Here is a 24,377-nt window from a genome sequence, read left to right on the forward strand (position 1 = left end):
TAGTTTTCCTCTGCATTAATCGTCTTTTAAACAAAAAGGTGCAGTTGTGTCATGTGTCAGTCGACTCTAACGTAATCATGGGTTGTGTCGATGCTCATTACGTCTCAATGATGACTAATGGTGCAATGGTGCAAAATAATTGCAGATCGTTCATGTAGCTTATAGATCAGTAGCCTGTCCTATTGAGTGTTGCTCCTGAAGGGTCTTCAATCAGCATTAACCCTTCACCCCTAGTCAAATACTAATGTGCTTTTTGCACCAATCAATGACTAATCTGGTGAATTGTTGGAGAATAAAGTGTAAGAACCAGTGAACATCGATACTCGGAAAACATGTCCGGGCACATTATGTTTATATTTATTTCACTGTGTCACTACTGACTGGATCTGGTGCTTCTCAGTGTTGTTACAGTTTCTATGGTCGCTCTAAGATATTGGTACAATTATAAGAAATGCAAGGAATTCTACTCGGACTATGTACTGTACGTTTACTATAACACAATGTGTGCAGGTCCGCGTTGAGCTTATCACGAAGGGGTTTAATGCTGCCAATCACCAGCAAGAGATTTGCAGGTGCTAATTGGAATTGGCCAGGTCTCCAACAGAAATGTTTTTGTAATTTTACAACTTACAAACACTCAAGTTAAATAAATGATGTCAAGGCTTTAGAGTATCTACAACATGCGAGTACAAGAACATCCTTGTCAACTTCAAATTCTCCTTAAGATTAGATCAACCTTACTGATCCCACGCTGGGGAAAGTCACTCGTTACAGCAGATATAGTCCGAATGAGATAAAAAAAGACATGAAAGTATAAATAGAATAAATAAAAAATTAAATGAAAAGCAGATTATGTACATAATTATACACATCTCACAACAGATGGAAATATTTGTAGATGAATGAACTTATGTAAAGTGCAGTGGCATAAGGATAACAACAGAGAAACACTTGCAATAAGTATTTCCAATTTCATTAAATCACCAACATTAATGCATTGTTTGGGAAATATTGTAGTTTTTGCTGTACTACATTGATCTGACAGGTTTGGTAAAAGTTATTTTGCAGATTAGGATTTTACACACAAAAATTAACTGTATATAAAATATATACTTCTTCCTTCACCGCCTGCTGTCATCTTAAACCAGAGCTGTAGCTATAATATTGTAGCTATAATAACGCTAAAATAAAGGGATTCTAAAAATCCCTTTAAGTAAATCAAACCAAATCAGCTGCTCCAACTGGAACAAAGCAATATAGCCACACGTGTCCAGCTGCCCTGACAACACTGACAGGTACGTCTGAGAGCAGGGATCACGTCTCCTTGGAGACACATCCTTCACTCGTCTTCCTTCGGACCAATCCAACGCCTGAGCTGGCAGATAAACTGAATCAACAGCCACGTGTCACACTGTCAGTCACTTCCTGCATCTAAAACTCTGCAAACATGCCTCCTCTAATTGGGAGACTCGTCATGAAGCCACGCTGTTGGCCCTGACTGAGGGGTCAGCGGGGTCACTTTCTGCGACCTTCCCTGTTGGTTCATCTACTGACCCAAATCTGTTATTCAGCCAGAGTGACAGTGTTTGAAGGTGCACATCAGTGATGCACGTGAGCAGGTGAGCATCCCAGGGGCGTCAGCGGTGTTTGCAGGGGCTAATTGGAATTGGTCCAGGTCTTCTGTGTGTCCTGTCCCCAGCGTGTGGCTCATTTCATCACCGTGAACAGAGGGGTCACAGGTGCCAGTGATGGGCGGGACACGTATGGAGTGACAGCAGAAATGTGTGTTGGGTGGTGGGGCTTCTAGACTGGTACATATAGTGAGGAGCCAAGAGATCCCTTACAGAATTACACCTGTGAACCTGTGAGACATCTCCGGCCGTTGACTGACTGCAGGACGAGCAGAGGGAGCCTCTGGAGGGACGTCAAGGGACGACTGTGGTGATAAAGTTGAGAGAGTTGGCACTGAGGTAAGGACACTTTACTCTCACCTCTCTGTAACTCTACTGTTCTGTCAAAGAAATATTAGAATTATTGTCACAGTGAAAATAAGTGGAGACCCATTAATTGTGTCATTATTTTTACCAGGAAGTACAACAAACTGACTTCAGGTTTGATCATTACACGATTACACGATTAAATTAAGTTTAGAAAAGTTTGCAAAACTGCAGTGAAATATCACAACTTTTACAAAACAGTGTTTAAACGTATTACTTGTCTTGATATCATCATAAAATACATAACAGCTCCCTGGTAACAACCACCTCCACTAAAGTCGATTGTGTTGAGCATTTATCGCACTGTAGTGGGTATTTAAACATTATGGGCTATATTAAGACTTAAACTTTCCATGTTAAAACCAGACTCTAGAAGGTCAGGCCTCTGAACGTTTGTGTTTACCCACAGGTAGAACTATCATGTGTGCATCTCGGTTGGTTCTGTTGCTTGGGCTGCTTCTCTGTTTGGGGGCTCAGCTGTCCAGCGGCCAGCACTGGTCCCATGGTTGGTACCCGGGAGGCAAGAGGGAGCTGGACTCTTTTGGCACATCAGAGGTCAGGAGCACCGTCCGTTTCTCTCTCTCTCTGTGTGTGTGTGTGTGTGTGTATGTGTGTGTGTGTGTGTGTGTGTGTGTGTGTGTGTGTGTGTGTGTGTGTGTGTGTGTGTGTGTGTGTGTGTGTGTGTGTGTGTGTGTGTGTGCAGCCTTCTCTCTTTGGTTGAGTATTTTCTAGTGAGGATGGATAACTCTTCACCTTGTTTGTTCCCCCCCCCCCCCAGATTTCAGAGGAGATAAAGCTGTGTGAGGCCGGGGAATGCAGCTACTTGAGACCCCAGAGGAGGAACATTCTCAGGAACATTCTTGTAAGTGAAGTAACCACTAAGCCTAATGTCCCGCTGTAATTACAGGAACTTCATAAAGGTAACCAGTAGAGAGAAGATCATCTGATCAACAGTGTGTCAGATTAAGGGAAAAAGGATCTATTTGCAGAAATTGAATATAAAATAATCCTAGTAATGTTTTAAAAATGTGTTGTTTATCTGAATTATACAAATTGTTATTTTCTTTATCCTAGAATCGGCCCTTTATATTTTAATGCTTTAATATTACCTTATTTACATCAGGAGCAAGTCCTCTCAACAGAAGCCGACATGTTTTTTCAGAAGTCCAAATTGGATAAACTAAACACCCTTTGAGATGTTATGAAAATTGAAGGCTGACACAGGTTCTCTGTCATGTTTGGAAGGGAAGGGTGGGGTGAGGAGTTTTCAGCTGCAACATGCAACCTCACCACTAGATGTCACTAAATGATATACACTGAACCTTTAATGTCTCATCCAGCAAATAAAAATCCACTATGAACACTGAGACTCAGATTATCCTTCTGAGACTCAAATGTTCAAAAAGTAATTGTAAGAATATGATATGAAATGAGCGGAAAGAATGCATGACTTGTTCTCTATTGATCTCTGTGCAGTAAGTAACTTTTTTTGCATTGTCATTGTTACCTTGAATTGTTGTGAGGTGTAAGAGCTCAGCTGTAGAACTTAATGAAAATGTGTTCCCTGATTTTAGTTTCTTCTGTCTATCTCCAGAAAAACAACACACAGGCAGCGTGTGTCAGTCTGAAAAAACTGAAGATATAATGTTGCGTTTCCTACACATATGCAAAGCACAGGGCGTATCCCTCTGATACTCAGTAACCTCTCATAGGGTTTTTTGATCTCACTTTATAGGCAACAGAGAAATGTTCTCATGAAACATTGTCTATGAATTTGAAAGAGTTTCTCTCAACATTATGCCTGTTAAAAGGAGTTTAGATTCATTAGTTCATTATTTTTCTTCAACTTTGCTAAGGTTAATCGATTTTCTTGAAAGTGCTGAGTCATGACATGATTCCTCACACTTTACGAGCCACAATCAAAAAAGGCTCGTTTTTAAAATACACCTGCATGTGTCTGCCTTACCTGTTGTGTGTCTCAACTTAAATATCTCTCTCCACAGTTGGATGCTTTGGCCAGAGAGCTCCAGAAGAGAAAGTGACAGTTTCCCACAATGCACTGCTTTTCTACCTGGTGACCTCTTCATCGGTGTATTCGTCTTGTCGTGAAACTTTAAGTTGATCCTCTGATCTTGTATATTTATCAGTAAATCTGTTTTCCAGCTTCACATTGATTTTACTCGTGGCACACAAATGTTAAACTGATGATATCCAACAATAAAACGTTTATTTTGATATTAACTTATTGTGATATTTGGTAGTCATTGTATCTGTGAGTAACTATTTTACTTTTGTGTCATTCGAATATAATGACACTTGATCATTGTGTCAGCTCAAAGTCTGAATTAGTAGGTCTTTATTGTCTTACGGCTACTGATACAATAAAAGTGAGTCCAGTTCATTTGATATCCACTGAAGCAAAGTTAACTCTACATTCAGATTTGTTTGTTTATTTGCACCTGCCTATTTAATGGCCTGATAACAGTTAAAGTGGGGAATGGTCACATCATTTTTGGCCAGAGCGAGAAAGGGGCCACTGGAACATGCATAGGATTATGGTTGTATATTGTGTTGAGGTTAGGGGGGGGACCAAAATGTCAAGCGGTTCCCCTGTGCCAATCAGAGAACAGCTTGTAGCTTATACTATTAGATTTTCTTTACTAAGTGTATTGCTGTAACATTATATTTGCTGTTGCCATGGAAACCCTCTGGAATGGGACCATCCTAAATAGGTCAGGGGATTCCCAATCCTATTCCAGGCAAGTATGCTCTGAACTGACTCACAGGATGACATCAGGATTTAAAGTCACCATTATGACACTGTGGGTCTGTGGGTTAAACTCTCACATGTGCGAAATAGTCCTTGTTGGCCATTTCATTTGGTTATTCATGCATACGTGCATAGTTTTCTCTGGTGGCCAAAGTAGTGCATCTCATATATTGTGACAATTCTGCCCTCAGTATGGCTTCTCAGGCAACCCTCCAGTGCACATAAACCTGGCTTTGTTCCTTTGTGGTTTCTCTCATACATTATAAATACATTCAAGCCACACAGCTAAACATCCATCATGTTAGAAGACAAACTGACATGGAAACATGGGTTGTGTGAGTGTTCAATGTGTTGTCATGGTGGACCATAAACAATATATACATATATACAAGACAACAAGGTTAATTTCAAAAATAGGTGCACTGAAAATCATTGAAAAGGAATTTGGATTTGGAAAGTTTTTATGGGATGCTCGAAACGTCGTCATTTCGACCATGTTTGTTTTTTCTGGTGAGTAGGTATTGGGTAATTATTTCCATTTTAAGGTGAACTGTCCCTGTGAAGCGGTTAATCTGGGAGCCTGACAGACAGCACCGAGGGAGGCACAGCTCTCAGCAGCCTCGGCCCATGGCAGCGTACTATCTGAGTTGACTATATATGGGCAAAGCCAAGCTGAGTGAGCGCTGCAGCCGCTTCCGTGTTTGTGTGATCGGGGAGTGCACAGCCGGGGGAGCCTCACTGTCTCCACTCGTTCATTCATTAGGAAGTGTCACGTAGCGCCAGAGCCCAGCAGAAATCAAACATGCCGTCTGAAGCGAGTAAGTCCCTCTTTTTCTTCTCTAACGCCGAGAGGCAGCTCTCATTCGGGGCGACGCCGCTCGGCTCACCGACCCACTCCGCCAGGTAGCTCCGCAGCTAGCCAGTTAGCTGGTTAGCTAGCCTCGCCCAGACAGAGCTGCACGACTTTTGACACTTCATTTCCCGAAAGGAAGACGCACGACCTCACAACACCAGCGAGTAAAGCCGATTTATCGATGTTCACACGGTCGGTGGTGAAGATACAGCGACTCGTCTTTACAGCGCTGCCACCGACTGTTCCTGTCAGTTAGCATTAGCCCGCCGAGCTAACGTCACTGAGGAAATAGTTGTTCTGGAATCACATTGTTGTGACATGTCCAGACAGAGAGGAAGCGCCGCGAGGCGAGGAGCTGACAGAGCTGGAGCACTTTCAAAGAGCTGATTTCTCAGGAATAAAACTGATATCAATTTGTAAACCAAAAATCCTTATATTACATTTGGCTTTATGATTCAATCTTTCCTAATGCTCAAGAAAAAAATATACAAGAAAAAAATAAAGCAAAATGTATTCAAACATAAATAAGATCGTTAAATATTTTTTTTTTATCGAATAAGCTGATACTAATAAACCCTCAAATGGTCAGTAATAAAAACGACAGTTTAACACAACCACTAAGCACAACCATGTTGCCCAAGAAGGAATTTCAAATCCGAAATAAAGACCAATACATTTATACAGTTATTTAATTTGTTTTACAGGATTACAAGCACATAAGAATAAGCTGTAAAGTAAAAGTTTATTTATGTAGCATGTTTAAAAAAATAAATGAAACTCTATTGACCAAAGGCCCGAACAGGCTTGACACAAAAAATATAAGAATATAATTATATGCTTAAATTCAAAGTTCAAATTTAAAAAAAATAAGAGTATAAATATGCTTAAAACCAAAGTTCAAATTTTGTATAGAAAACAAGACATAAAGATTCCATTGATATTTGACCACTGATAGTGGTGAAGGAGTGAAGTTGTTTGTTTACGGCTCAGCATCAAAGGATTCATGGTCCATGTATGTCCGCTTGTTACAGAACATTGTGTTTTAATGGCGTGTAATCAAACTTTGACTGTTTGTCTGGTCATGATACACGTTTGTATCGATTTTTGTGAAGATAGGTCAATGTAACACGTTCCAGGGGTCTCGGGGGGCACCGTTGAGCCATTTTGCCACGCCCATTGAAAATTCCTCCAGAATATGTACATTTTCACCACTTTCAAATTTTGAGCATTTTAAAGCCCTCAAAAAGCCAATTCATTTGCCTGAAAAAAAAAAAAATAATAATAATCCTTGCAATTTCAATAGGGCCTCACCTGTCAGTGCCTGTCAGTGCCTGTCAGTGCTCAGGCCCTAAATAATGTGGATTCAAATATTTCACTGTACCAGATGAAAACAAGCTCAAAATGAAAGCCTGGAAGAAGTGCCTCCTCAACAATGGTTTCAACGATCTGCAAATATCTTATTGATATTCAGGTTGTTATGATGCAGAGGCAGAACCATCTGTGAACCATTTCTTTTTAGACAGAAATAAACATCTCATGGGCACTGCTATGATGCCTCACACCTTTAACCAATAAGATCAGACTTGCCCAAAATATTTGGAAAGGTCAGTGTCATCAGATTGACTAATGATGAATTAAGCAGCACTGTGTACCTCTGCATACTCTTATATCTGAAAGAATATGTTATTCTATGCAGAGCAAGTGGCAGATTTCAAGGATAAATCGTCTTATTAGATACTGTGTGGTCGTTCCTGTCTGCAAAAAAATCCGTTCAGGTTTAAACTTTAGGGTTCCTCAGTGTTTGCTCCTTTTGAGCACATTATCTGTCATCTCTAATGTCATGTCTCCTCTTTCAGAACATGTATTCGCCAGTCTCCCACAGATGGAGAGGGGAGTGGCAAAAGTGATTGGCGGCGATCCCAAAGGCAAGAACTTCCTGTATACCAACGGGAAGTGTGTCGTCATCAGGAACATTGAGGTAATCATCATTTTTTGAAAGCAGAACTGTATAAATGTTGTTCCCACTGACCTAAACCAAAATGTGAAACTTCACTGAGCTCCTGGTCCACACCCAGCAGCTGTGTAAGGTGTGCTCTGGATGCCGTCCAAACTATGGGTCACCTCTGGTTAACACTGCTAGATTGCACTGGGTTTAATTTGGCACACACAATGGCACATGCTACTTAAGATGACCTGAACTAATGCCTTGAACAGGATATGTGTGACAACATCTTAACAAAGCAAGAGGGGTAATAACAACGTTTAAATTTGAAAATGGCAAATGGCACTTATTCTTTTGTCTCTGTCTCTTATCAGCTGTTTCAGGATTATACTGTGTTCAAATCTGACTTCAATGATAACTGAAATGGTTGCAGACAAAGAATGATTAAGCGTGGGTAGAATTTAACACATCTCCAAATTTAACCTTTTATTATAAGTGTAGAAATAATCTTCTGCGAGAAGAGTTATTCCTGCTGCTGTTGGTTTTTATATTATAATTTATTTTATTTGCTAGGGCTGTAACGATTTTCAAACCAAAACCGAAACCGCGGTCCAGACGTCCACGGTTTCAGTTCGCGATACAAAAAGACAGAACCGCAACGCGTCTCCCTGCAGGTACAGCCTGTTGCGTGGGTGTCCAATCACACTCCAATCCTAACACAACCCTGGGACCACAACCTGCCTAATCTGAACCAATACAGAAGTCACTAGTATTTTCAGACCAATGAGTTGAGGTCAGAGAGGATCGTTTACAAAAGTGCATTTTAGAGTTTGCATGTTGTCGCAGCTCTGGAGAAGACGCCTCCTCTCTAGAGTCCGAATCAGGAGGAAATCATTTGGGGTAATTGTTTATTTCCTGTGGAGCTTCCCTTGAGCTGCCGGCCATCTTATGCCCGACTGGCTGACCGACTTGACCATCGACGGTACCGTGAGTGCCCTGAACATATTGTATCTAGGAACGCTGTTGTTATTGGAGCTTCACGGATGCTTCACTTTCTGTTTACTTTCCTGAGGTATTGGTTTATGGAGATCTGCAGTTACTACTAATAATAATATTAGCTTGCATTTATCTTGCGCCTTTCAAGAGCCCCCTTGAGCAATTGGTTCAAAACAGGATAGAAATCAACAGCACTTATAGCAGGGTGGAGTGTTGGCTAAGGTCAAAGGCCGAATTGAACTGGTGGTGCTTGAGGAGTTTTTTGAAGCCGTCGTCAGATCCAGCGTTGCATGTTTCGGCAGAGAGAGAGAGTTCCAGAGGGTGGAGGCTGCGACACAGAACGCTTTGTCTGCAAAGGTTCACAGTTTGGTGTTTGGGATAGAGAGCAAACCTGAATTCGAGGACTGCAGCCTTCTGACTGGAGTGTAGGGGTGGAGGAGGTCAGTTAAATATAGTGGGGATAGGGCACGGAGGGATTTGTAGGTGAGAAGGAGGAGTTTGTAATTAATTCAGAGCTTTATCGGGAGCCAGTGGAGGTGAATGAGGTTCAGGGTGATGTGCTGGAACATCTTATTTTTCGTTGCATCTGTTTTTCGTTGTTTGAATTGGATTGAACTGAGCTGTGTTGGGCTTGTGGGGGAGACTGACACTTTTCTTCAACAAAAAAATCAGCACAATGGTTTGCAAAATGGAACCAAGCCTCCACCTGATACTACACATAAGGGTTTTGTGTTGAACTTCGATGCTCATGCTCATGTCCATTTAATTTCCTTTTTATTAAGCAAACAAATAAAACATGTACATAAATAATAGGAACAAGGTTAGAATTCTGAAAATAAAGCACAGACCCATGTCTCAACCATTTGTCAGGTAGACGTGCTGATCTGTCTCTTCCCCTGTGTTTCACAGAACCCGGCTATTGCAGACATTTACACTGAACATGCCCACCAAGTGACTGTTGCCAAGTATGCCCCCAGTGGATACTACATTGCTTCTGGAGGTAAGCAACCCCGATGTGAACTTGTTTCAACAAACATGTATCTGCACTGACCACAGTAATGTGGACACAAAATAACTGTATATAAATCCTTCAGATGCATCCGGAAAGGTCCGTATCTGGGACACCACTCAGAAGGAGCACCTGCTCAAGTATGAGTACACCCCCCTTTCAGGCATGGTCAAGGACATCGCATGGACAGAGGACAGCAAGAGGATGGCCGTGGTCGGGGATGGACGAGAGAAGTGAGTATCAGGGCCAAGAAAAGATGTCTACTCATCATCAAGATATGAAAGCACTTCATTATACGCTGACCACAATGACTCAGTCTCAAGTTCCTCCGCACACACACTGAATAATGTGCACTAGACACAAAGCCAGTGTTTGCTTTAAATATAGTACCCTCCCAAAGTAGCTTTTTGTATTGCAATTGTATTATCATTTAATTGGGAATTAATCTAGAATTCAATTCGAGAGTTTTTGTAGGTACGACGCAAAATGTTGCGTTCATATTTGTTTGTATTTCATCCAGGGAGACTTGTTTTTACTTTGAAACTCTTCTGAATGGTTTGATGCGTCTTTCAGACCTGACGCACAAACCTGGAGCGACTGAATGAGTTCATCTCTTCCTGCAGGTTTGGGTCGGTGTTCCTCTGGGACTCTGGCTCCTCAGTGGGGGAAATTTCCGGCCACTGCAAATTAATCAACAGTGTTGACATCAGGCAGAAACGTCCTTACCGCCTCGTCGCTGGCAGTGATGACACCTGTGCGTCCTTCTCTGAGGGGCCTCCATTCAAGTTCAAGTTCACATTACGTGTAAGTTTAGTTTTTCCTCTTTACCTCAAGGCATTGGAGCAGCTTTTTGAAAGTATTTTTCCAGCTTAATCAAAGTTAAAGCCAAGTTGTTTTTGTTGGATCTGCTTCTAACCAGTGAAGTCAAACTCAAAACACCAACCAAAGGCTAAATGTCAACTTCTATTTGTGGTCTTAATGTCAGTAACAAAATATTGTCTTTAGTTAAATGTAGCCAATGGCATCAGACTGAGAGTTTTCTCCTTGTAAATTTGAACATCACACTGGGATGGTTTTTGACAACTGTTGCCTTGTTTGGCCGTCTCCACATTACATAACCGACTTCCCCCGTAAATTCTTGGAGAATGTTTGAGTCATTTTCCTAAAACCAGGGCTATTTATCTCAAGAAGCGTTTTCTACATTTTTGAGAACCAAACTTTTACATTTTCCCCTTTATCTAGAGATCCAGTAAGTCAGGTTTTAGAATTCAATCTGTTATTATTATCTTAAGTGTAGGAGAGAAAAGTGCTTTCTGTAACACTGATGTTGGTTGTGTGGGTTGCATGTCAAACAGTAGGAATGCCGCTGTAGCGGAAAAGGCTAAATTATGTGCGTTGGATTTATGTTTTGATTAAATCACAGCTTCCATTTTATTTCGTGTCATCAGTTAGTTTTGCAGCTTTAGAAGCAAACCAGCACACTTGCTCCTTTTTAAAGACATGACCTGTGTGTTGTTGCACATTAACTTGCTGGTCCTACACAGTTCCGCAGAGTACATTATATTCATGAGGATGAAAAAGATGCATTTCATTCCCTTTGCCAGTTGGACCTACATGTCATGTCTTTGTATAACCGACTGAAAGTATATCTGAAGCAACAATGTTTCCTTATTAATTATTTTCCTCCCCCTCCCCCTTGTTATTGCTAAAGGACCACAGCCAGTTTGTCAACTGTGTCCGCTTCTCTCCGGATGGAGAACGTTTTGTCACAGCTGGTGCTGACGGCCTGGTGAGTGTTAGTTTGTTGAGTGTGTGAGCCAATGAAAAGGCAGAAGTAAGATTGACTAAATAAAGTAACTATCACTGTGATATTTACTAAAGTAATACAAATAAGGAAGTCTCATCCCAAATATCAGGCTATAGAAAATATAAAAACTACAGTTCTCAAAAAATAATGTTTGTTTTCTGTATTTCAGATTTTCATGTTTGATGGAAAGACTGGTGAGGCTCTTGGCTCACTGGGTGGAGAGAAGGCTCACAACGGAGGAATCTATGCTGTAAGTGGGGTCTCTTATGGACAACATGTACATTCAGCATACAGTATTTTGTCTTATGTCTCATATGTTTAATCTAAACTTAAATAAATCCAACCTGTAGTGTTTCCTACAGAATTAAATTATAGCATGTTCTATTATGCGGTGGCAGGATTTTGGGGGGTGGGGTGACAGACTTGGGTCTGTGAGTATTTATTATTTTGATTTGGACCCAGTCCTGTCACATGCACACAAAATGTAATTATACCCTGAACGACAGGTACATAGAAAGTGATGGTGTTATGTTGAGTTCTGTCGATAATAGATCATAAATACTTTTAGCAGTTTGCTTGCCAACTGATGCAGCAGGATTCCGCCCTGTTTTCCCAATGACCACTCTGATAAATGAATTCTCTGAAATCCGTCTCCTTTTCTCCTTAACTTCCTTATTTTTTTCCATTAAATTCCTCAAGGCAATTGGTGCTTCTGTTGTGAAGTGAACACTTATAGTGCACTTTGACATTAAATTAGCAACTTATATTTTGTCACTTGCATATTAATATCATGATGTTAACTTTTGAATCCCTTTTTAAATGACCTGCTTCAGGTCAGCTGGAGTCCTGACAGTTCCCAACTGATCTCTGCCTCAGGGGACAAGACCGTGAAGCTCTGGGACGTTGGTGCAAAAACGGCTGTCACCACCTTCAACATGGGCACTGATGTGACAGACCAGCAGCTGGGCTGCCTGTGGCAGAATGACCACCTCCTCAGCATCTCTCTGGCAGGATACATCAACTATCTGGACAAGAACAGCCCAAACCGGCCTATACGCACCGTCAAGGTCAGATTCTCACATTCTCAAGGTTGCTTGTTATGGATATTATCAGAAGAGCTCAGACTCAGCTAAATCTTTAAATCCAAGAGTTGCTGTGGGAAGAAAAAGAGCTGCTCAACTTTTAAATTGTTGAAACAATGTGGAAATGATTTGGGAAATGTAAATCAGCATGTTCAAATAGACACTGTTCTTATTTACCCTCATACATAAAATCCTAACATGAACTTGTTCATCCAACAGGGACACAGCAAATCCATCCAGTGTCTGACCGTTCACAAAAGTGACGGGAAATCGCACATCTACTCGGGGAGTCATGATGGACACATTAATATCCTTCCAGTGATTAAGTGCTGCCAGTCATTTTTGTTAGAATGCTATAGCTAAAAGTGTATAGTCAGGTGTTTTTAACAGTCATACCCGTCCGACACAAACAATGTGTAAAGGTAAGTTTTTCTCAGTAAAGGAGCCCACAAGTGTAGATCTATATAATTCCTCATATATTATTGTCTGGGTGCAGAGATGTGCCATAGAGGACACATGAGCACTGATTAATCTGCAGCATACTTCAGCTCATTACCCTCTTTGACTGTTGCATCTAAATCACAGGATTCTTACAAGCTGCACAAATGACTCAAATCAAAGTATTTCATTAGTATCACTTCCCCCTTCAGCTTCATCCGCACACAACCAGCTACTGTATCATAATGAACCAACAATATTTTTGCACTAAGCAACTCCTGATGTTTGAAGTGATTTTCTATTAATGCTATCTTTTTTTTGCAGAGTATAACCAAAAAAATGTTTATCACTCAGATGAGTAGTATGTGTTGTTCCCTCTGTGGTACAGTCAGTAACAATGCTTTTCAGTAGAAATGTCCCTGGAACATCAAATATCCACGTCTAGAATGACTGTTGTCCTTAACACCGACCTCACATTACTGGGATGCAGACACTGGAGAGAACGACTGCATGTCAGGGAAGGGCCACAGCAACCAGGTGAGCAAGATGGTGACCAACGATGCCGGCGAGCTGGTGACGTGCAGCATGGACGACACGCTGCGCTACACCAACATCAACAAGAAGGAGTACAGGTGTGTGCCTTGTCTGGTAACAATGGATCGGACGTCAATCTGGATAAAGCAGTTGTCCGGTAGAGAGGACTTACGAGTTAGAGCTTTGTTTCGTCTGGATGCAGTTATGTATTTATTCATAAATATCAGTCCCCTAAACATGTCAGAATTTTTTCTCATTTGTCATGCCCCACCCCACCTCTAAATTCATGGAGTCAAGTTTTTTTTAATGAAAATGCAGATGAAAAAAAATCTCCTCCTTGACCTGCATCATAGTGATTGCAAGTGTGGTTGCATTGATGTTGAATTGCAATGATAAAATAAAGTTTTAAGATTAATTCACAAAAGTCCCAATGATGTGGTAAGAATAAGCACTGATATGACCTCATTATTACATTGTGGCCTCTGAAGTCTTAAGTGTCACTTCAAGTTAATGGTATCATTGGAATATTTTGAATTTCCCTTACCTGATACCAGATATTGGCCTTCATAAAAACAGATTTCACTTGTCTTTGCTAATTATAATGTAATTAACTGGAACTGGTGGTTTTCAGCTCCTCTGATGTGGTGAAGATGGATTTCCAGCCCAAAAGTGTGTCAGTGGCTTCAGGAGGGCTGTCCCTGGCTGTGTGCATTGAGCAGGTAATGTCATCATCCCTCAGCCTGGTGTTGAGTTCAGTGTTAAACTTTTTAAAGGGTTCACAGCATCAAATGATATGTAATGATCTGACTTCTTTCTTTTCCTAGGTTGTCTTGCTGAAGGACAAGAAGAAAGTCTTCACATTAGACAAGCTCGACTATGAACCCGAGGTGGGAGATATCCATCCTGGTGGCACCACTGCTGCAGTGGGAGGAACAGTAAGCGGAACACAATTTAGATTATCTCAGGGATTAATACCATCAGAACATCCTCCTGTTGACATTATATGTGGGATTTATTCTTGCATTTCTTCCTCTCCATAGGAAGGAATAATCCACCTGTACTCTATTCAGGGCAACACTCTGAAGGATGATGGCAAAACCCTCAAGGTTTTAGGGACGGTCACAGACATGGCCTACTCTAATGACGGAGCCTATCTGGCTGTCATTGATGATAAGAAAGTTTCCACAGTCTTTTCTGTGGCAGACGGCTACACGGTAAACACACGTACACTATCCGTCGTTTAGGATCCAGAATCCAGAAGCGTAGTTTAAAATGGTGTCATCGCCTCCTTTTGTTATTTCTCACCTCTTAGCTTTTTTCCCCCTACAGGTCAAAAACGAGTTTCACGGACACCATGCCAGACCAGTGACCCTGGCCTGGTCACCTGATAATGAGCACTTTGCAACCAGTGGGATGGACATGTTGGTGTATGTCTGGACAGTTGCTGATGCAGACAAGAGAATCAAAATCTCAGGTAGGTAACTCGTGCCTGGTAATCATCTGTGCAGACATACACAGGTATACTTGGATGTTGCTTTGTGAGAGCTACATAGATTTTTTTCTCAAGTAAACGCCACAATGATCAACTACTATGATTAAATAATGACTGAGTAACTGATATGGCATTGTTTTTTAGTCATAAAAGCCTGGATTTTGATTCTAGATATAACCAGACTATATGTTAGTGTGTATTTTGGGATATTATATTATGTATTGCTGAAGTGACCTTGACCTTTACACAGTAAAGTCCACAAAGAGTTTTCTTTATCTTATTACATGTTTGTAACGGGTTATTTGCTGTGATGTCTGCAGACACTCATCGGTTGCACCACGTCAGCGCCCTGGCTTGGATCGATGAGCACACTCTGGTGACCTCCTCCCATGATGCCAGCATGAAGCAGTGGACTATAACATACTGAGCTGCAGGCAGACAAACATCCACATCTCCAGAGACAAGGACTACTGTAGAAGTCAATCTTTTTCTTTCCTTTTTTTCAAACTGTATTTTCACTATCTGAACGGTGTTCTATTCTGTCTGTAAACATCTGAATTGTAAATGGTTAGGCATGGGAAAGGCTCCCAATACAATTATCCAAGATGATATCTTTGATCCAACTAATCACCACTTACTCTGTGATGAAGTGTACAATGTAACCATGAGTGCTTTGACATCTCTTTGAGCGCTCGGGACCGAGAAAATCATTTGTAAGCTCAACATTCCATAGGTAACAGCCTTCACTCAGTTTAAAGTGAAATCCTCGTCTGTAGTTGGGCTCAGTACATCCTGACATAACGGATGAACCAAAAGTGAGTTGTTGTTTTTTGTATCACCAAATTGGGGAAATTAAACCTTTTGGTTACATTCCTGAAATTAACTAAAAGTAACTAGTCCTCACTGAAGTTGCGTATCACTTTTAATTTTCAAGGTTTAATGGGGGAGGGTGTTCTTGCTTTTTGCTTTGTCTTTGGTTTCTGTGGTTTCTAACTGTACCTGTTGTGCTCGGGAGCAATAATTGGGACAGAAAGAACAATGTATGTGTACAATGGAAATGGTGTGTGATCAGTCCTGTGTTGTTGCTATGTTTTTCTTTGGGCCCACTATGCTTGTGTTACTTATTTTCTTTTTTTCATATCTTCATGTGACTGCTTCAAAAGTGGAAGTGATTAATTCATGACTACACTTTTTCAGTTTCATGCAGATTTGCACTTATTTTATTTTACACAAACAACACATTAATTGCCCAGTGAGAAGTATCAATGACTTTGTGGTATTCAGGAACACACTGAACTCTGGGTCTTGACCAGTAGGGGTCCCAGTGTGTTGCAAAGACTAAGAGGAGGAAATGAAAAAGCATCCTTAAAGGGCACCTCCTCCAGGATTTCCCCTTGACTCAAAGTTGGCCATTATGTAATTGTAATTTATCCCTGGATTGAGCTCACTCAGACATGGTCACTTCAGTGTCGACATCTCCTCTGTCCTCTTTTATTGTCAGCTGTTCAATAAAGCAGAAATGAAAAAGAAAGGCATATTTAAAATGTGTCTCCCAAACACACTGACAATCTGGTTTAAATCTGTTTGGCTAGATTGAAATGTTTTAAATGCTAAAGAAAGTGGTATCACTTGCAGTGATATGATCCCATCTGTTCATGGGAAAAAAATAATTAACTAGTTTATAGCTCAGATTAATGTTCAATCCAAGTTTTATTAATGTCATTTGACCCATGGAATTAAAGTGCAACTTACTGTGAATATAGTTGTATGTGGACTGAAAGTGCTCACAGAAGACTAATATGGTTTTTGTATCACAATCACAATTGAAGAGTTGCAAGGAGCAATTATTCACAGACAGTTTGTTCTCAACTCATCACCACAGCTGCTGTACCAAATACCACATACACGTTTCGGGGAGGCTAATGGCTGAGCTGATCGTGGCGGCACCTGGTTACTCTAAAATAGAATTTTCTAAATACATTTTCTAAAGCAGCATACACCAGTCCCAACTGATGTGTTATCCCATACAAACTGGCTTATATATATATATATATATCACCTCATACAATAATGTAAATGTGAGATTGACAAAATGTAGTTCAGACAGCTACCGTATAAAGCTTGAATGCATGTAATGTTGGTTCTGAGCTATGCAGACATTCAGAGGATCATTAAATTCACATTTCCTCATTGATTTCCAATGGTTAAACACTTCCAATTTTCACTTGATTGAGTTATTGCTTTCAGATTATGTTTAATCTTGTGAAAACAAAAGGAACAACACAATAAGGTCAAGCAAACAAAGCCACTCATGCCACGGAGAACAATTTCAGTTTTCCTATGTGGATGTGGTAAGAACTGACAGGTCCATGGTTTTGTTTGCCTTCTCACTACACTACACAACATGTTCTGTCACCACCTTGTTTTGTGCTTGTGTTTGAAGGTGCTGGTTTTGATTAGTTTGTGTCTGCTTCTCCCTGTGATGACTGAGCCTGCGTGAGGTTTCTCAGGCCTGCCAGCAGCACTGGACATGTTGCACAGTGTAACAGCGCAGCAGTCCGATCACAGCACAGTCTGCTGGCTGAACCCTACAGAGGGCAGGATGAAATATGACCCATATACCCAGTTAACAGACAATAGGCACAGAGAATGTACATAATTGTACTGGTTTACTTTCAGGATTCACATAATCCAGAGCCAACACTGCTCACTGTTGGTTCAGTCTGAGTCATTTGGTGGAATCGGCTCTGAGTGTTTGCCATGGCTGTGCACATGCGTCTGAACAAGGCCATTATTAAAATCACATTCACATGATGATCATTAGGGATCTCATGCCCATACAAGCCAGACCCCACAGAAGTATAGTTTGCAACCAGAGGGGGCGCTCTGACCTGTATAGAGTTATACAGTTATCAGTATATTCGTCTGTAATCACTTTGATTCTGCGGCAGTACTTGAAGATCACTTTATTTTCTCCATCAAACTCCACCATTATATTAATGTGCGAATGAAGTGCTGCTTCTTGATATTTTGAGTTTCTGGTAATAAAATGTTCTTCTGTATTTCCATGGCAACAACTTTGACATGGCCAACTGAGAGGAGGCTCTCAACTCCAGGCTCTTCGCTGATAACAAACAGAACAACACCATACGCTGTGAGTTACAGGGTGTTGGTTTCTGTCTCTAACAATAGAAGCAGACAATCTTTATTGTTCAATTACTTGGGAGTTTGATATGTAACCTTATCATGGTATCACTCACTAGCTTGCAGGATGACTTAACAGATACATGATACCCGCAGTGCACAATAAATATATAAAAACATCTTGAAATGAGCATATAAGCCTTTGGGCAGCTTGTGTTAAGCATGTCTCACTGCATTTCTATATATTCTCATCTAAATTGTTATGAGATAATATGAGAATATGCCTCTCATATGCAACTTTCAGACTTTTTTGTATTTTTTAAAAGCTGCTTAAAAAACATCTTTATCCCTGAGAGATATATAATAACTTCAGGTAAGTCAGGAGGAGTGGGTGAGTCTACAAAACACTTTTGGAGTTTTTTTCAACATTTCCATGCATTAAACAAATTGTGGATTTAAAAATCGACATGATAATATATATGTGATGCATATATAATAATATTATGGTAATTTAATTCTTAATACACAACTGTAGAATTACACAATAACTGACTATTTTAGACAAGCATTTCACTTGTCAAATAGGCGTAAGTATGATCTTCAGTGTGCTTAGATTTTGTTCTTACAATAGTACAAATCCCAGATAGGAAAACATTCGTGAATGTCAGAATCTTTGTAAAAACTGCATAAATGGGTTTTAAGAAGAAGTTTCTTCTTTGCAATGGTTGGTGAATTAAGCCCAAAGATCTATTCTAAAAAGGAGCTGCTAATGTTATCAAGAAACCAAGCTCACAAAACTTCATGAGGGTCGAACACTCCTAATATGGAGCCTTGCAAGTCCCAAACAGTGATATCTTTTTTTTTTTGTACACACAAGTTGTTTACATGCGATTACAAGTTTGTGTGATCGCTTCTTTATGCACACAAAAAAACAGACCATTATTCTTGATTTTTCTGATTTGCTCTTATTTTGAAGGGTTTAATCACGACTGGAAGATGTTAACAGCTATGCACTTGTGCACCCCTGACACATGCTTAAGAGGAACATTCTGAACTATCACATCACAACGTGGATTTTCAATAAATTCTCACTCACTTTTCCATTCATCACATGAGAGTGTGGAGAGATGTCCAACAAATAGCACAACTTTTCGTGGATCTTCACGTCATTGACCAGGGAGGCACAAATGAGATGCAAACGTGGTGGAGTGTGAGTGTGTGTGTGTGTGTGTGTGGAGCATGTGTGTGTGTGTGTGTGTGTGATGTCTATGTGGCAGTATCAAAGTCTCTATTAATTATGTAAAGATCCAGTTGTCTACTTTAACAATGGTCGAAGTATTGAGTGACGTTTTACTACACTCAACCATAGATCCAGTTTAAAAAGAAAAAAATGTGTCATGGCTGCTGCTGACCATGGGCCTGAAGTGATGAGGAGGATGAATGTATGTTTGTGGAATCAATTAACGGATCCTAGTGACTAGAGCCATCCTGATCCATAACCTCGGCAGCGATTGACCGTCGTTTTTTCGGACTCTCGGACTCCATACGCAGAATGTGTCATACGGCTGTCTGTACATTTCGCTGCTCCACTGAACATGGTCTGGCAGGTGAGTCGGTCCACCATTACTTAGCCGATCTGAGGGGCTTGGCCAGCCTCTGTAAATTTGGGGCACTGGAGGATAAACTAATAAGGGACCAGTTAGCCGAACTAAGGAAGAAACTGCTGATATAACCCTGACAAAGGCTGTGGAAATAGCATTCCAGCTTGAAACTGCAGCTGGTTCAGAGTCACAGCTGGCCCCCTCCAACCTCTCTCTCTCTCAGCCCATGCTACTGACACAGATGGTGGGCCCCGACCTGCCCTGCCAAGGGGCAGAGGTATCAACGTTGCGGCAAACAGAACCATTTTGCCAGGGTCTGTTGCTCTGCCCCCGATGCTGCAAGCTCAACGCCACATCCACCTGGCCCGCCATCACCAACGACCATTGATTCAGTGAGCTCCACCTCCAGGTCATTTTAGTGGTGCACAGTGGAACTAGATGGGGTGTGCCTGCTACTACTGCTTGATATGGGTACCACTGCTGTTGCTCAGGTTGCTCAGATCAAATTGGAATGGTAGCCACAATCAATTTCTCTGTGCGTTATGGTCCCAAGGCTCTCCAGTCATTCACCTTCCAAGTGTCTCGCCACGGGGCCAACCTCATCAGCATAGAGCTGTTTTCTGACCTGAGTTTCTGGGTCAGCCATCCTGACTGTTAGCTTGCCATGGGTGCAGTGCTGGCCTTCACTGTTCAACAGTCTGGGCTGCCTCACTGCTTTTGACCACCAGCCCTTTCTCAACCCTGAGTTGCGTCCTGTCATTCAGACCCTGCGACGCATGCCCTTTGCCCTGCGCAACGACGTGACTGCTGAACTACAAAAGCTGCTGTAGGCGGGTATAATCAAGTGGGTGGACGCGTCGCCCTGGATTTCCAACTTGGTGGAGGCGATAACAAAGTCAGGAGGCCTGCTCTCTTGCATTGACCTCAGGTCAGTGAACAAGGCTGTGATCCCGTACAAGTATCCACTAGCAACAGTGGAGGAACTGACTACGACCATGAAGTTCTATTGTTCCTCCAGGTTCTCCAAACTCGACCTTCACCAGGGCTACCTGCAGGTGCCACTGCATCCCTGCAGCAGCAACCTTTCAGGTCTTGTGTCCCACATTGGGGTGTTAGTTACACCCGTGTGCCTTTTGGCCTAAGCTCCATCCCAAGCTTCTTTCAGAAAATCATGGCCACCATCTTCGCTGGCATTGCATTGTCTGGGCACAGGGCCGGTCTTTCCTACAGGCGACATAGGCGGTTGCCTAGGGCGCCCCTCAGAAAAAAACTCAAAAAACTCAAAAAACTCAGCTCAGCAAAAAAAAGAAAAATGTTTTTTTCTTTGTTTTTTTTTGCTGGGCGCAGTTTTGGCGCCCCCTTTTATATCTCCAACCTCCAAGATCATACTAAAAAGGAAGAAGAAGAGAAACGTGTCAAGAACGCCTCAGTGGTCTGGCTGTCATCAGCATTAACCATGAAGTTGGTGGTCAGATTCAATACAATGATGTAATTGATGACTTCGCAGCAAGGAAAGCCAGAAGGACTGCACTGTAACACTTGAAGTGAAGGGACTGAAATTTATATAGTTCTTTAGACAACGTTCATTTGCACTTTTTATATTATACAATTTATTTGTTTATTTCTAATATTATATTTTGATTATTTAACACTCTTACATTTACATATATTATTGTATTGTTTGTTATTATTATTGTTTGTTTGGATTCTATATTGTTCAACATTATCTCGGTAATTTTGTTCTTTAATTAAAAATTGTTCATTGTTGCGATCGTTGTTGCGTTTATTTGAAATAAATGCAGTCTTACAGAGCAAAATACCATCTGAGAGTTGCAATTCCGTTTTCATGAAAAATCTTTTTTTTATTTTTTTTGGGGGGGGGGGGGGGGGGGGTTCGCCAGGAGTGAAGCTTGCCTAGAGCGCCAAATGTGCTAGGGCCGGCCCTGTCTGGGCATGTTCACAACATGTTCTGTCACCACCTTGCCAGGGTGGGACAGATTAACGACAGGCTGCTGGACAGGCTTTGTTGGTGTTCTTAGAGCAGGGGTCTCAATTCACTCAAATTACCTGGGGGCCGCTGGAGGCAGTATCTGGGTGAGGCTGGGCCGCATCAGGTATTCCACAAAAAAAAAAAACTTTGCTAAAAAAATCCAAACTTCTCTAATGTCATTACTAACAGTTATTTAACTTCAATGGGTTCTTCTGAACATGAATAGAATATTGAAGAACACGAACAGTTCTTGTAAACATGGCTTCTCTTGCCTACTTCTTGCTGCCAGAGACCTGGCAGCGCTTCCTCTCACATAGCTGAACCACATTTGGCTTGAGGGAGGAAGCAGTTGAGACCCTCAGTATGGCTTGAAGATGATCATCAGTAAGCCTGGACCTGTACCTGGACTTATTGAAGTTCAAGGTGGAGAAGAGCTTTTCACACAAATATGTGCTCCAAAAAAGGCACATGGTCCGCTTGAACATTCGGGAAAGCTCAAGGAAGCTGGGGTTCAATTCTCACAAAAATTGCCCCAGCTTGTCTTCCTTTCCACTCACCTCCCTGAACTTGGCTTTGAGGTCAGAGTTGCACTGCAGGCCAATGAGCTCCATTTGAAGCACAGGAGGGGCATCTTGCACATCAAAGGAGAAGGGATCCGCAAAATTTTTGTAAAAGTCGCTCTGTGCGTCTTGAAGTCTGCAAATCTATGATCAAATTCCTCCTGTAGCCTCACATTTTTCTATACATGTTTGTGCTTACTTTGTGCCGGCGTGTTGGCTTGCCTGCGTTCTGGGACTTATTTGAGCAGATCCGGTACCTCTCGTATCGAAAAAAATATGAACATTAAAAAAAGTTTTTTAAGAAATGATTAAAATAAAATATAACAATATAATGTAATCACTAGAAAATTACGGAGCCCCTGTTGACATCGGTGGATGAATTACTAATTTGTGGCCACGCAATAACAAGATAATCGAATAAATTATATATAAAGCTTTCTTAACAACAGCATCACAATTTCATAAAATAATAACAAATGCAGACTTCTAAGATGAACCAAAATAACTAGCACATCGTCATGTACAGTCCGTGGCTCGGTGCGTAAATGTCACCACCAGAGGATGAGGGAATTTAAATCATTAAAATTCATCCACACATATCAGGTGTAAATAATAATGTAAAACAGCCCAGACTGTAAAATGTAGATATTAGCTCAATGACGTGTTATAAACTGCTGCGGTTTAGAATAATCTGTCTGCGTAAAGAAGCTCCCAAAACCTCACAGCGCAGCGTGTGCGTAAAGGAGCCGTGGTGTCCCTTGAATTTGCCTTCAATTTAACAAATTGTGTGTGTGTGTGTGTGTGTGTGTGTGTGTGTGTGTGTGTGTGTGTGTGTATGTGTGATAGATAGTTAAAATGTATGAATAAAGTTAAAATGAATGAATGATTTCCATCTGCACTCTATTAGTATAGCCTGGTTGAATGATCTGCTGATCGATTAGTTTTACCTGCAGAGGCCGGATTAGGGGAGCTCTGAGCACGGGTGTCATTCTTGATGCAGCTACTGAAGCAGAAGCACCGTGTCTGAGTGACGTTATTAACATCTCCCCTTTTCAGGTAGGAAATTAATGTTTATGTGCTGTGAATACATTATTGACCTGTTTAGCAACAAGATTATAATGTTTGTATGGTTGAATTTGTGATTGTGTCCTGTTTGTGCAGTTAGTTCACACTTTTTATGTAGCTCTGCTCTGTGTAGTGTAGGCAGGTAGCACCACGTGGTGAGCATGAGTGCACCACATGTTGTGTGCATTGTTCACATGTTTAATTTAGCAAGACAGCTAAAAGAAAGTATTATATTGCTGATGTCTATGTGTATGATTAATGTTCAGTATGTTATGTTTGTAAATAATAAGAGATAAGGTATTTTGTTAATTATCAATAATTTAAGTTACTGTTCAAAGATTAATAGGCCATATATATATATATTGTTACCTGTTCATTTGTTGTAATGTTGTAAATTGATTTTGTGAATTATAAACGATTCTTGATGCAGCTACTGAAGCAGAAGCACCGTGTCTGAGTGACGTTATTAACATCTCCTCTTTTCAGGGCACAACATTTGGAGGCACCGCTGGGAAGAATATGACGAGGACCAGCTGTCCCGGATAGACGTCCCCGATCATCATTCAACCCATCACATCTACAGCCAGGGTGGACAGTAACGTGTGGTGGTTCAACAACTGCGTAGAGAGACTTGCATGCGATCTGAGGTCAACCACTGGTGCCAGGAGAACTGCGTTGTCTACTCTGCAAGGAGAAGGTTCCACATCACATAGACATTGTCCACAGATCAGAGACTGAAATGGATTCATCACAGCGAGAGAACTTGAAGATAGAAGTTGGTGGTGCTCTGTACACATTGACAAGAGATGCATTGATTGAAGTTTGTGATTTTCTAACTATTGCTGGTCCAGAATTTGAAGAGGTATCAGGCAAAAATCGCTCCTCTCTCATTTTACATGTCACAAGCCACTTAGATAGAGAAGAGTTGGATGAACTTGAGGATGAGGGTATGGCACAGCTACTGATTTTGAGAGATAAAATTATCGAGTTGCAACAGGCTGCACAAAATGCTGCACTAGAAAAGGCAGCCTCAGAGGCAAAGCAGATAGATAGGGCGCAAGAGCAAGTCATTCAGCCTTCTGAAGGAGAGCGGTTGC

General features: G+C 41.2%; 2 protein-coding genes across 2 annotated transcripts; both read left to right on the forward strand.

Moving 5' to 3' along the window:
- The first annotated feature begins 2,417 nt into the window (after positions 1-2,417).
- gnrh2 (gonadotropin-releasing hormone 2) lies at positions 2,418-4,039 on the forward strand. Its single transcript, XM_061070180.1, has 3 exons — positions 2,418-2,552; positions 2,776-2,859; positions 4,001-4,039. Exons 1-3 carry the CDS (start codon positions 2,418-2,420, stop codon positions 4,037-4,039), a joined length of 258 nt encoding a protein of 85 aa, XP_060926163.1.
- Positions 4,040-7,460: 3,421 nt separating this feature from the next.
- Positions 7,461-16,678, forward strand: wdr1 (WD repeat domain 1). Its single transcript, XM_061069511.1, has 14 exons — positions 7,461-7,598; positions 9,468-9,558; positions 9,653-9,800; positions 10,191-10,371; positions 11,279-11,356; positions 11,544-11,624; positions 12,208-12,441; positions 12,676-12,763; positions 13,370-13,526; positions 14,060-14,147; positions 14,253-14,363; positions 14,469-14,642; positions 14,758-14,902; positions 15,241-16,678. The coding sequence occupies exons 1-14, from the start codon at positions 7,461-7,463 to the stop codon at positions 15,345-15,347; spliced, it is 1,821 nt and encodes a 606-aa protein (XP_060925494.1). The 3' UTR covers positions 15,348-16,678.
- The last annotated feature ends 7,699 nt before the right edge of the window (positions 16,679-24,377 follow it).

The sequence above is a fragment of the Limanda limanda genome, chromosome 4, assembly GCF_963576545.1.
Source record: "Limanda limanda chromosome 4, fLimLim1.1, whole genome shotgun sequence".
NCBI lineage: Eukaryota > Metazoa > Chordata > Actinopteri > Pleuronectiformes > Pleuronectidae > Limanda > Limanda limanda.